General features: G+C 39.5%; 1 protein-coding gene across 2 annotated transcripts in view; it reads right to left on the bottom strand.

The window, feature by feature from the left end:
* Positions 1-2,209: 2,209 nt before the first annotated feature.
* Positions 2,210-12,619, bottom strand: part of kif3a (kinesin family member 3A) — a 16,401-nt gene continuing 5,991 nt past the window's right edge. Inside the window, exons 8-18 of one of the 2 annotated variants that reach the window (XM_030739229.1) lie at positions 11,164-11,338; positions 10,965-11,060; positions 8,738-8,746; positions 8,016-8,172; positions 7,747-7,927; positions 6,663-6,773; positions 6,306-6,431; positions 4,399-4,452; positions 4,229-4,297; positions 3,993-4,123; positions 2,210-2,997 (exon numbers count right to left, since the gene is read on the bottom strand). In XM_030739229.1, coding sequence (XP_030595089.1) covers positions 2,949-2,997; positions 3,993-4,123; positions 4,229-4,297; positions 4,399-4,452; positions 6,306-6,431; positions 6,663-6,773; positions 7,747-7,927; positions 8,016-8,172; positions 8,738-8,746; positions 10,965-11,060; positions 11,164-11,338 — 1,158 coding nt within the window. In that variant the 3' untranslated portion in view covers positions 2,210-2,948. The remainder of the gene's footprint in view (positions 2,998-3,992; positions 4,124-4,228; positions 4,298-4,398; positions 4,453-6,305; positions 6,432-6,662; positions 6,774-7,746; positions 7,928-8,015; positions 8,173-8,737; positions 8,747-10,964; positions 11,061-11,163; positions 11,339-12,619) is intronic. The other variant, XM_030739230.1, reaches the window with a different exon arrangement.

Raw genomic sequence — 12,619 nt, 5'->3', positions numbered from 1 at the left:
TCGACTATATATTATTTATACATGTATATATATATATTTATTTTTACATATTTAAATATATATTTATTTTCTAATTGCATTTTTCTATTTATTTATATACATTTTAAATAAATTTGTCAATGCTGTTTCTTCTTTTTTACACCTTTGTGTTTTTAATCTAAGCGGGCGGGGGTGGGGATGCTATTTTACTTCAGGAAAGTAACTCTAATTCTTTGTCAGCTTGAGAAAACCGTGTGTTTTGATGCTGACCTCTTCCACGGGAAAGCAGAAACAGTCCATCGCTTTCAGCCACCTCTCTGCAGGGCAACCCCCTGGTACGTTTACTGACATAGCAGGCTTTCAGAGTTTGAAAGTCAAATATCTGACAATGACTTGGCTCTGTGACCCGTTTCACATCTTCATGGGCCGCAAGTTGTAACTTGTGACAGATGCAGATGTGGTTTCCAGCAGGATGTCATAGGTAGCAGCGCTGGTGCATGGCTGCAAGTAGGCAGGGGGGGTTAAACTGGGACTGAATGATCCAGAGTCTTTAGGTTAATGTGTGAGCATTTAAATCTAACTGGCAGTTAAATGCAGGATGCTTTTCTTGGTGTATTCATTTTTCATGTGCTGCAGCTTCATGTTGCTTCCAGTTGATGGCACAGAGATAACTCGCTCCTCAAATTCGAAAGCAGTGTCATCTCCCCCTCTCATCCCTGTTTTGTGTTCATGGTGCAGATGCATGGATGCACAGCTTATTGCTGCAAAACGGGAAGCATAAACCATATAACTGTTTAAAGTGGCAGGTAACTTCAAATGCAGCGTTTCAGTCAGCTCAGCAAAAATCAGCACATGGTTCCTGTGCAGTTTGAATCAGAGTCTGCCAGATAAAGGTACAGAGGCTGTAGCTGACGTGTGCTATCCTGACTCAGTAGATTTTTAAATCACAATGTATCTGTACATGATATGTGGCTGAAGTTATTTGGTTATTTCATATTGAGAAATGACTTGAAAACAAATTGAATTACAGTCTATTCAAATGGCAGTTCCTGGCAATTTAGTGCAGTTTATCATACTGCACTATATTGGACTGGTGCGAAGCAGACTGTGGTGTTCAAAATCACTCTTAGATTAGAGCAGTGGTTGTCAAACTGTGGGGCAGACCTGACTGGAAGGGCACTGACAGCCGGGTAAAAATATGAAGCGAAAATAATGTGAATAACTGATTTCTTTTTATGAGAAAATAAATAAATTTGCTGATTCTACACTGATGACATACCTTTAAGTGCACTTCAGCACAAATTGTCTGATATTTTTTAATAATTAATAATCTATAGATGTGGGCTGTGAACTTTTTTTCAGCTTTTGAAGTGGAGCATTTTAATAAAAAAAAAAACAGTGAAAATCACTGGAGTAGATCAAGGGAAGCAGATAATGTAAATTTAGGCAAATGAAACTGTTTAGTTTGACTCATAAAATTCAACCTTTTTATACTGGCTTGGAGTTGGAAAATGTATTCAGTTCAATTCAATTTTATTTATATAGCCCCAAATCACAACAGTCGCCTCAAGGCGCTTAAATATGTAATAATAATATTTAAAGCATGCTTATATCTTCCTGAATTCAGAGCAGTAAACCTCAGAGCCAACAGCAGCACAAATCAGCTGATCACAGCTTGTGCAAAAAACAAAACACCTGTGCAGCTCACAACATAAATAATTATTGGGCTTCTTTCTAAGGATGTCATGCTTGCACTGCTACACTGGATCTGACAAAACCCACTTTAACCCCTACACTCAGGGGCTAAAGTGGTGACTGATGAGGATAATCAGGTATGTGTCTGACAGGAATATCAAATGATCTGCGGCTCTGAATTCTTTTCGTTCTTCTTTAATGTAACTAGCAGTTCTTTTCATGCTTGGTGGCATTATGAAAAGTGAGAAGGAATGGGATCGATAACCCCCCCTTCTAGGGATGAGAAATTTTTCTTGTTTGTTTTTTTTTTTTTAGCTGAGACAGGGACATGTAGACATGGGATCCCCAGCAAATCTCACCCAGTACCAGTGGGTAAAACTGCTCAGTAACAGCTGTTTAATGCTGAAGAGAAAGACAAACCAAATTCACTAAGTTTACAAACTCATTCTGAAAGAACGTTGAGCTATTTCTGGTGTGGCGTAGTCATCATTATCTGGCATTTTAATCATAAGACACAGAAGCAGAGCCACCAGAATGTGAGATAAAATGTGGAATAATTTAATAAATAATAAAAATGAAACAGTGGTTTCAGGAGAGGTTGTAAACACTTGACAGTATGATACAAAATAACAGCCAGTTAGCCTCCACTATAAAACACCATGAAATGAAATGATCTTCACAAAAACTCCTACAAGTGCATCATACTAAGGCATACCATATGCATGGAGTATCTCATCATATAACACAGTGTCCTGACATTTGAAAATAAAAACATTACTTTCTTACATTAGCTAATAAGACTAACCATACGAGCGAGCTTGCATGCATGCTGCTAAGCTCCTCATCTACAGTAAAGTATAAAGCAAACTTTTCATTTACATACTTATTTAAATACTTTAACTTTCGCCCCCAAATGATCTGTGAAACTGCACACACAATCAGAAATTAATCATAATGCATTCATATCAAGCTGGGTCCATTTCATATGAATTAGTTGGTCAGGAAATCAGTTAAGAAGGTCACAGCTCTATTTTCAGCATCCTAAAAGTGAGAAATGTCTATTTTTACGGTTATGGTGCTTCCAATTAACTGCCACTACCAAAGCAACATAAAAATACTGCAATACATGTAACAGGTTCTCTTGGCCGAGAACTTTTTTTTTATTATTGTATTCAGATAATCTTTTAGACACTGTTCAGCCATAAACTGGACTAACAGCTTCTTTCAGGTAACATGAATATTGCAGTGAACTGAGGGTCTCCTCTGTGCTGTCATCACTGTAGGAGGGATTCGATCACAGCTTCTGGCTTTACAGATCTTTTCCTGTGTGGAGATAGGCGTGTGATAAACATTATCAAAGTTTTCAGCGTTCTCAGTTCTCAGAACAGCAGCATATCGTGATATTGAGTAATGCTATCATTAGTTTCATATCAACCTGTCTATAAATAGACTAATTATGGAGTGCTGCTAAACGTCTGAGTTCCTAAAAGATATTGAAGAACTCAAATGTTCACTATATATAGATCATTACCCCATTCTTTAGTTGGACAGCATATATTCTCCATACTCGTGCAGTTCAACTCAAGAACAAATAAAAGGCTAAAACATGATTAGAAATGGCAATCAGCTGACTTTCATTAACTAACAAGTACCGACGCACATAACGAGCTAAGAGTGTAACAAATTATTCTGAACCCTGCTTTTAAATGCCACATTTACACTTTGTCCGTTCCTGCATCTTTTGCACCTTAAAAGTACAACCAAGAAGTCGAATCAGTTTCAACTGATCAGTACTTTTACTTTGAGGAAGAGCTTCCTCTGTGATAATGACAGCTAGGGTTACACTAAAATTATGCAGAAATCAGTCATCTTGTTCCATGATAAGCATATGCAAGAACACAGGTTGCAATTGCAACACAGCCAACCAAGAGCAGTAAGTATGTTAAGCTGTATCTGATCCTCATTTACTATAACCACTGAGTGATAAGAAGGCAACATTATGAGAAATTATGAAGACAAGCAAGTTTTCAGTTCGTTTTTTTTTGTCAGTTAATGGTAATTATTAGCTGGCCCATTAAAGGGCTGTTGTGCTTTTCTGGTGGACAAGAGGCAGTCCAACCCATGGAAACCAAAATGGGTTTAATCAGATTAAAAAAAACAACAACAAAAAAAAAAAAGCGAAGATGTAGTTCATTACATCCAGGTATGACATGCAAATGCATGTATGCAAATTCGGTGGTTGGGGGGTGTAAACTACACAGGGGACAGGTAGCCAATATTGAAGCACAAGGTGGTGATTTGTGTAGAAAGCACTCTACCTTCGACCAGTCTTGGGACGACCACTCTTGCTACTTTTAGAGGTCCTGGGCCTCTCTAGTTTCATCATCGACTGCCGCATGCTCTCCTCTGTGTAGGCTAGATACACATGAGACAGATTCACCTCAAATGGCTAAAGGTGACAGAGACAAAAGAGAGGTCAACATTGCATTACACATGAAAAGAAAAAAAAAAATCCACATCATTCATTATACAAAAACAATTTTCCACAACTCACATCTTTCTCTTTTTTGTCGGGAGCAGGAGTCTGTTTTCTCATATTGTTGCCAGTGTAAGCCACGCATTTCTAAAAGACACACAACGAAGTGACCAAAAAAGAAAACCTTCAAACCGATGCTGATCAGACTGCACACCGGTGTGTGGATTAGCTGTGCAAAATGTGCTCACCAGCTGCCACTCTCCAATGTCTTCATTCCAGTGCACGTAGTTCTCAATCATCTCCTACAAGGAAAACATGAGAAAACGTCAAAAGCACAGTCTGCCTGCCTTTCAATGAAAATCTGTTCAATAACAGCAGATGTTGCTTCTCTCGTAAAAAGACAATTGCACAAGAGAAGCATTGCTAATATTTGACTCCTGCAGGCAAAGAAAGTAGCAATTTCTCCAGTTTGGACATCTGCACTACCCACAGTGCATTTAAATGCATTTTTTGAGCATTTTGAATTTTTATTATGTACATTTCCTGCAGAGTCAAAATATTTTTTCAAATGTAGTGTATTTTGTGTCAGTGTCTGCCCTCTCCATCTGAAGTCGTGCTAGTTTCTACCATATTTTGTGTTTTAAATCGCACTTAAACTGCTTATTAAATCTTACCTTTTTTTCAACATCTGTTATGCAAATATACACAAGTGGGACAAAAATACACGTAACACTTACAGGAGCTGCTCACTCATGGAAACTCATGCTATAAAGGTAGCCACACAGTTTCTGTGATGATTTTAGCAGCAGAGGAGGCTTACTAGGTCAGCAGTGTTGGTGCCTCTCACATATTATGCCCCTCATGATTTGGCAATCCCACTCTGTAACTTTACTTGATCTGCCACTTTTGTTGCAGAGTTGCTGGGGTTCCTAAATGCTTCCACTTTGCACAAGTGGCTGTAATTCCTAAAAATTTGATAAAACCCTTGAATTAAGGCACCTCAGGCATGTAATTGACTGTTTGATTAAAAAAATCCACTGTTGTAGTGTGCAGAGGCAGTACTATGAAAATGATGTCTTTGTATAACAAACATGACTAGCAAATATATCTTCCTGCTGATATGTGAACACACAGTAGAATACAGCATTTAATGAACAGTCTATGTATGTGAAGGTACTTTGGTGCAAAAATCTTTTCTTTTTTGTTTTTGGTTGTTGTTTTGTTGATCTTGTTGGAAGCTACAGTTAGTAGATAAACTGTATCAACTTCTCTTCTGATAACTTTTCCTCCTTAAGCGTATATTTATAGATCTGTATTCGCCAAAATACAGCTGATTAAATCTGACCCTGCTTTAACTACGGTCTACTCTATGACATGATGCTGGGTTGGTTATCTTAATGACATCTGGGCAAGCATATGAAACAGAATTAAAATTCATGTTTGTAGATGTGAAAAATCATTATTTGGTCAGGTCGGTAAAAAACCACTAAGCTCTAGCAGTAACAAATCTCCTCTCTTTAGCAAACTTTTGGGAAAAGGCTTCTCATCACAGTCAGTCCTGTTGGTCAATATTTAGTGTGCACTGTTTAAGGGTGATTTAAGTTACTATTGTTACTCTCTGTAAGGTGACTGGGTGTCATTGCAGTCCCAACAACTCCCACAGAGTTGTGAGTCTTCAGTGAAGCTGATTGCATCACATTAGTTTCACAACTGGCATCTTAACAACCAAGACTTTCATTTGTACCATATCAGCAATTTAAATCGCCAAATTTTCAGAATAATCAGAGCCTTCAGTATGTCGATCAAATATGTGAAACTAAACCCTGTAATTTGTTGCTACTGTTAGACTTTGTTTCTTTCTGCTGAAAAGGTAGAAAAAACATAGATGGGAAGATTTTATTTTGAAATTCTAACACTTTAAAGCTTTTATTTAGAAAGTGAGATATTTCTAAGCATTTCCTTCATTTTCTATAACTTAAAAAAATGGCTTTTATTTTTTATTAGATCACCTTGATAATGTCAAATAATTCGAAGAAGTTTTCTCAAAACTGACATTTTAAAGCTCCCTGGTAAATTCCTTTAACTAAAATGGAGTCTAAATGGGGCCACTTGGGACTGCATTATCCAGATTTCCCTTAAAAGCCGGCACACAGACCTGGTATTCTTGAGGAATAAAGTTGTCTATGATAAGCATCTGGAGCCGGAGTTCTCGGCTCAGCTGGCGGATGTTCTCCAGGAGGCCCTCAATCTCTCTGTTATGCTCTTGCTGCAGATCTGCCATCTAATGGATGAAACACAACAAACACAGTAGATCAGTTTCTGCTCTGTACTGACCAATCCAAGCTAACAATAAATGGAGACATGAAGAACTATTTGATTAAACATGAATATATAGTACATATACAATTAATTATACCAATACTTTAGTATCTCATAACAGTCTTTGGCATGACACAATTGTGAACAATTCAATGAATGGTCTTTCTTGGTGTAACCCTTTTGTTAAGCTTACTTCAGATTTGGCAGCCATCAGCATGGTCCACACTTTCTTCAGCTTCTTAGTCTTTCCTTGAGCCTCCTCCTGCAGGCTAGTATACTTCTCTTCTATGTCCAGACGTTCTTGCTGTTTTAAAAGGGACAAGGTTCAGGGACTATGCAGAAGCAAGGTACTTTTGCAAGCAGCAATATACACAGATGGTACTTTTTGCTGCTCCCTTCTTTCCTAAGGGGCTGACACTTGTCTGATTTGGCACAGACTTTATGCCGGACACTCTTCCTGACGCAACCCTCCTATTTGCCTGAGCTTGGGACCAGCGCAAGGAGTACAGTTATGTGCGACACCTAAATGAAGGTCTTCCTGGGCTTTTTTTGTTTGTTTTTTGGATCTTTTGTATGTATGACGAGTGACACTACACAATGGAGCCCCAAGCAAGACTCTCCATAAAAAAAAAAAAAGAAAAGAAATCCAAATGTCTCTTTAAAAAAGAAAAAGGTTTAAAATGTCTTCATGGTTTCAAAAAGACATGAATCTTGATGGCCTTTATCAGAACAGATCCTAATCAGTCTGCACTAGACAGAACACAAGGGAGTGAGTGAGTATCACCTTCTAACCATATTCCCAACCACAGTGACGCAATAATTTTTCTGTAACGCAGGCAATGTTGTAACTGTGAGCATATCCTGTTATCGCTGTAAAGCACGGTAAAGTAATGAATAGCTTATAAGCGGCTAAAGCTGAGAGTGTTCTCATTTTTTTTGAAGTGAACTGTTGAATTAAAAAAAATAAATTATCATTTGCAAAACTATTAATTTAGCTGTTTGTTTGCCTGCTGTCCACCGGTTAAAACAAACCCAAAACAAAACAGGATATGCTCTCCAAGGTAACAGACATGTGGATAGAGGCTTAATTTTCCTAGTTAAACTTTTACGTATGACTTTACTGTGGTTACAGAATGCTAATAAGCGAAGAATTTTCCAAGTGTTATCACTGATTCATTTCTTTAGCCTGACTGAGTAAATTAAGTGATTATCAGCTGACAAACCAAGGAAAGTTTTAGATAATGTGTTGATTCAACGACGATGTTATTTATCCTTACCTCTTTCTCTTCCAGCTCTTTCCGCAGCTGCTCTGCTCTCCTGCGACGCTCTTCAAGTTCATTGTTGGACTCCTGCAAAAGCTTCTCCTGCTCCTCAGCTTTGGCCAAGAGGTCCACTCCACCCACAATCACCTTCTTTTCTAAAGCCGACAATTTCTCCAGCAGGAGGTGATGCTCCTGCCTAATGGTTTAAAAGATCCAGTTACCAAAATGAGCAAATGCCACATTTGCAATTAATAATAGATTTTATTTCCTCTTTATTAACTCACTGGGCTTTAAGAAGGTCCTTCTCCCTCTTCTCAAGCTCTGCTCTTGCCTTGTTCCTCTCCTCCTCTTCCATGTCCAGCTTGGCCTCCAAAGCCTTTCTTTCCTCTTCAATCTTTGCCTGCATCTCCACCATCTTGTCAGGGGAAACCTTCTTTCTTCCTGAACAGAGACACAGGACAACAAAGAGTCTGACGGGTTGTTTGACATGTACTTGTCACTGTAGAGGTATTTTATTTTATATTTAGTTATTTAAAAAAAATAAAAAATAAATAAAAAATAAATAAAAATCAGGATTAGTATTATCTAATCTGTGCAGTTTCAGTTCATAAGTTTGCAACTGCGTAGTCGCTGCAAACTTATGAGCAAACTTGTGAGGTCTTCTGAATGAACATGAATCCTTAGGAGGCAGTGCCAAAAAAATTCTTCTGCATGTTTCTAGCTTGCTAACACACAGCATTAAATAATCACTGTTAGTATAAAATTATAAATAAGGGAAACTATAAGAAATGCAAGGTTGGTAACATGGCGGTTATGAAAAAAGTGAGTATCAATGGTGGCAGGCGGACAGACAAACAGAAAAATGCAAGCAGTGATTATATAAGCTGTTATCCAATCAGAGTCAGGGAAAAGCTACTGAAGCGCGTGTCGGCCATCTTGATCATTTTAAGTGAGTAAAACCACTGTTTCTACACGACAGGGGGACCGTGTAGATTCTTACACCAACCTCTTTCTTCTTGAATTAAGAGGTGCATAGCAAGTCAGACAGGCATCATTTGCACCAGGAGGAGGAGAGAGAGAAAAAAAAGCAACACATTACAGAGTGATTCTGAAAGTCTTGTGTCTCTATAAATTGAAACAAATACAGAACACGGAATGGGTGAAAGACAGACTGCTAATGAGAAAAGCATCTTTCAGTGATGCCAGTCATCAGACGCGCAGGAAAGAAAAATGAAACCACACATAATGAAACATGATGTGGGTGAATCAGGCCATAAAGCGTTTCAATTCACAATTTGATTAAAAAAAAAAAAAAAAGAGTTAGAAAGTGAGGTTACTGAATTGGCATGCACAAAAACTGATCATTTAGGTCATTTGTGAAGAAGAATAGTAAAAAATATTCTTCGAATAACATCAGCCTTTTACACAGCGCTGTCCAGCTGGGCAGGTGCAACAAATGAATTCAGGAATCGGCAACGCAAGCGCCTTCATTCAACTGACAACCTTGCAAGAAATTTTATTTAAAGCCCAACAAGATCTGGGGGATGAAAATGAAGGCATGTTGAACAGTTGCGGTGGGGGGGGGGGCTGTGAGCCTATAGGAGTGACAGAGACTCAAGGAAAATATGAAGCCCCTTTCACACATGTACTGTAACCCATAAACACTGTCAAGTTAGCAACCAAGAATGATTATCCAGCAACACAATCCACTAGAGATTCTAATTGTAATGTAATAGTGCGGGGGTGGGGGTGGAACCTCCAGCACCAATGGATCAATGCATAAAATACTTACAAAGGGGACATTCAAAGATTCAGGTTCCAAACTTTAATCTTGGATTGAAACACATTTTCACCAAAAATAAAAAAATTTGGTGAAAATCGTTTTAGTGTGAATTTTTTTATTTTAATGGGCATCTTATGAACGCAGACACTTGTGCTAACCACACTCAGAAATAGTAGCAAGTAAGTAGGTAAGCTGACCAATATACAGTGGAAATGCTAGAAATGACGAGTCATTGACGAGACATCAAGGCATCAGGAAATCCCCTAAAGAAAATCACCTACATGCACAGCACAAAGAAGAATGCTGGTTGGCAGGTTGGTTTTCAGCTTTCATTCATGCTCCCTGTTTACAGAGCACAAACAGAAAAACTAAACAACCTAAAAGCTATCCTCCACCCAGACACCCACCCACTCATCCATCCTAACATTTTCTGTAACAGGCTAATGACGATATTAAGAGTGCAAAATAACTACAAAATATACACAATTTAAAACTCCAGTTGCAGACTTTGCAGTGTAGACTATAGTATGTCAGATCCAGATCATCTGTTTAAAGAGGTTACATTGTTGGGGAAACTAAAATGGTGATAAGGCATCTCAAAGCACTGAGTATGTTGGTCAAGAAAATAAATGGCCAATAAGGTATAAAAGTTCACAGCAAAAACTGCAAAAATGCTGTCTTTTATTTTTATTATTATTATTATTATTATTATTATTCACATCTAAAAAAGCAAATTTACCCTCCCATGTGTGAAAAGGGCTTACATTTGTGGGCAGGTGGGTTGGTGAGCAGAGTGCTGCTCTCACTCACTATTCTGAGGTTTATCCTCAGTGGACAGTGGCACTGCAGAGGTACAGTCAAATTCTGAGCTATTATTGCTGCTACTGTCTGTAAAAGAGGAGAGGAAGTACTACACCCAGCAAAGCCCACGATAACAAACACACAATGAGAGATAAAACAGGCCTAGCACCATTTGGTTTGCAATTTGTGGGTCTATCAAACTGCTCCAATCTGTAATATGCATGCATGCATATAACAGACACAGCAGATGATCTTACTCACAAAACCCAGACAGGTTGGTTGTTATTAATGCAGAGTAGCCTAATATTTAAATAGTAATAATCACAACTGAAAATATAACTAGAGAGCAATTTAAAATCTAATAGAAAAAGGCCTGCTGGGAACACCCAGCATTGCAACACACTGAATTCGTGAGTAGTTAGCATCACCAGTTGTTACGAATAGAAGGTGAGAATACCAGGGGAACTCTAAGAGTTTTTTTGTTTAAGGAAGTCTGAACTTTCAAACAATATCAAAGCAACCTCAGTGCTGACTCATAATGCATTGATGACAGTGATAAGACCTAAAACGTCTACGCAAATCATCACCATAAGCAGATTTTAGGTTATACAATCTATGCGCTTATTAATAACAGTATAACTGTTTTTACCTCTTCTCCTGCGACCACCTCCTGGCACCCCTCCTTCATCATCACCTTCATCCATCTCTTCTGATCCACTGCCATCTGAGCCAGAGATCTCTTCACCTAGATGCAAACAAAACAGCATTTTCACAAAGATATGGGTTACTCTTAAAAATATATTCAAATGGAAAAGTGTGACGCTTTCTTTAGAGTCTGGCTTTTTAACCTTCTTCCAGTTTTTTCTTGAGCTCCTCGATCTCTTTCTGAAACTGGCGCAGCAGGGCATCTTTAGGGTCCTCATTGATCCTGGCTTTGTTTTTGATGTTTTTAGCCCTGTTGGCATAGCGTAGGGTACTGATGGTCTCATCGTAGTTGTAGTCTGCAGGGCCTATATTTGCACACTGGAGGGGATTAAAGTGTCAAATTTAAAAAGTGAGGCAAAAATTGTAATTCTCTCTCTCTATTGTATGTATATATATATAAATTGTAATGCTCTCTCCCTCTCTATATCTATCTATCTACCTACACTGCTCAAAAAAAATAAAGGGAACACTTAAACAACACAATATAACTCCAAGTAAATCACACTTCTCTGAAATCAAACTGTCCACTTAGGAAGCAACACTGATTGACAATCAATTTCACATGCTGTTGTGCAAATGGAATAGACAACAGGTGGAAATTATTGGCAATTAGCAAGACACACTCAGTAAAGGAGTGGTTCTGCAGGTGGGGACCACAGACCACTTCTCAGTACCTATGCTCTCTGGCTGATGTTTTGGTCACTTTTGAATGTTGGTGGTGCTTTCACACTCGTGGTAGCATGAGACAGATTCTACAACCCACGCAAGTGGCTCAGGTAGTGCAGCTCATCCACAATGGCACATCAATGCGAGCTGTGGCAAGAAGGTTTGCTGTGTCTGTCAGCGTAGTGTCCAGAGGCTGGAGGCGCTACCAGGAGACAGGCCAGTACACCAGGAGGCCGTAGGAGGGCAACAACCCAGCAGCAGGATGGCTACCTCCGGCTTTGTGCAAGGAGGAACAGGAGGAGCACTGCCAGAGCCCTGCAAAATGACCTCCAGCAGGCCACAAATGTGCATGTGTCTGCACAACGGTTAGAAACCGACTCCATGAGGATGGTATGAGGGCCCGACATCCACAGATGGGGGTTGTGCTCACAGTCCAACACCGTGCAGGATGCTTGGCAATTGCCAGAGAACACCAGGATTGGCAAATTCGCCAGTGGCGCCCTGTGCTCTTCACAGATGAAAGCAGGTTCACACTGAGCACATGTGACAGACGTGACAGTCTGGAGACGCCGTGGAGAGCGATCTGCTGCCTGTAATATCCTTCAGCATGACCGGTTTGGCAGTGGGTCAGTAATGGTGTGTGGTGGCATTTCTTTGGGGGGCCGCACAGCCCTCCATGTGCTCGCCAGAGGTAGCATGACTGCCATTAGGTACCGAGATGAGATCCTCAGACCCCTTGTGAGACCATATACTGGTGCGGTTAGCCCTGGGTTCCTCCTAATGCAGGACAATGCTAGACCTCATGTGGCTGGAGTGTGTCAGCAGTTCCTGCAAGATGAAGGCACTGAAGCTATGGACTGGCCCACCCGTTCCCAAGACCTGAATCCGATTGAGCACATCTGGGACATCATGTCTCGCTCCATCCACCAACGT

Source organism: Archocentrus centrarchus, chromosome 10, assembly GCF_007364275.1.
Source record: "Archocentrus centrarchus isolate MPI-CPG fArcCen1 chromosome 10, fArcCen1, whole genome shotgun sequence".
In the NCBI taxonomy this organism is placed as follows: Eukaryota; Metazoa; Chordata; class Actinopteri; order Cichliformes; family Cichlidae; genus Archocentrus; species Archocentrus centrarchus.
Note: the sequence above shows the minus strand (reverse complement) of the source record. Positions and strands in the feature narration are given on the sequence as shown.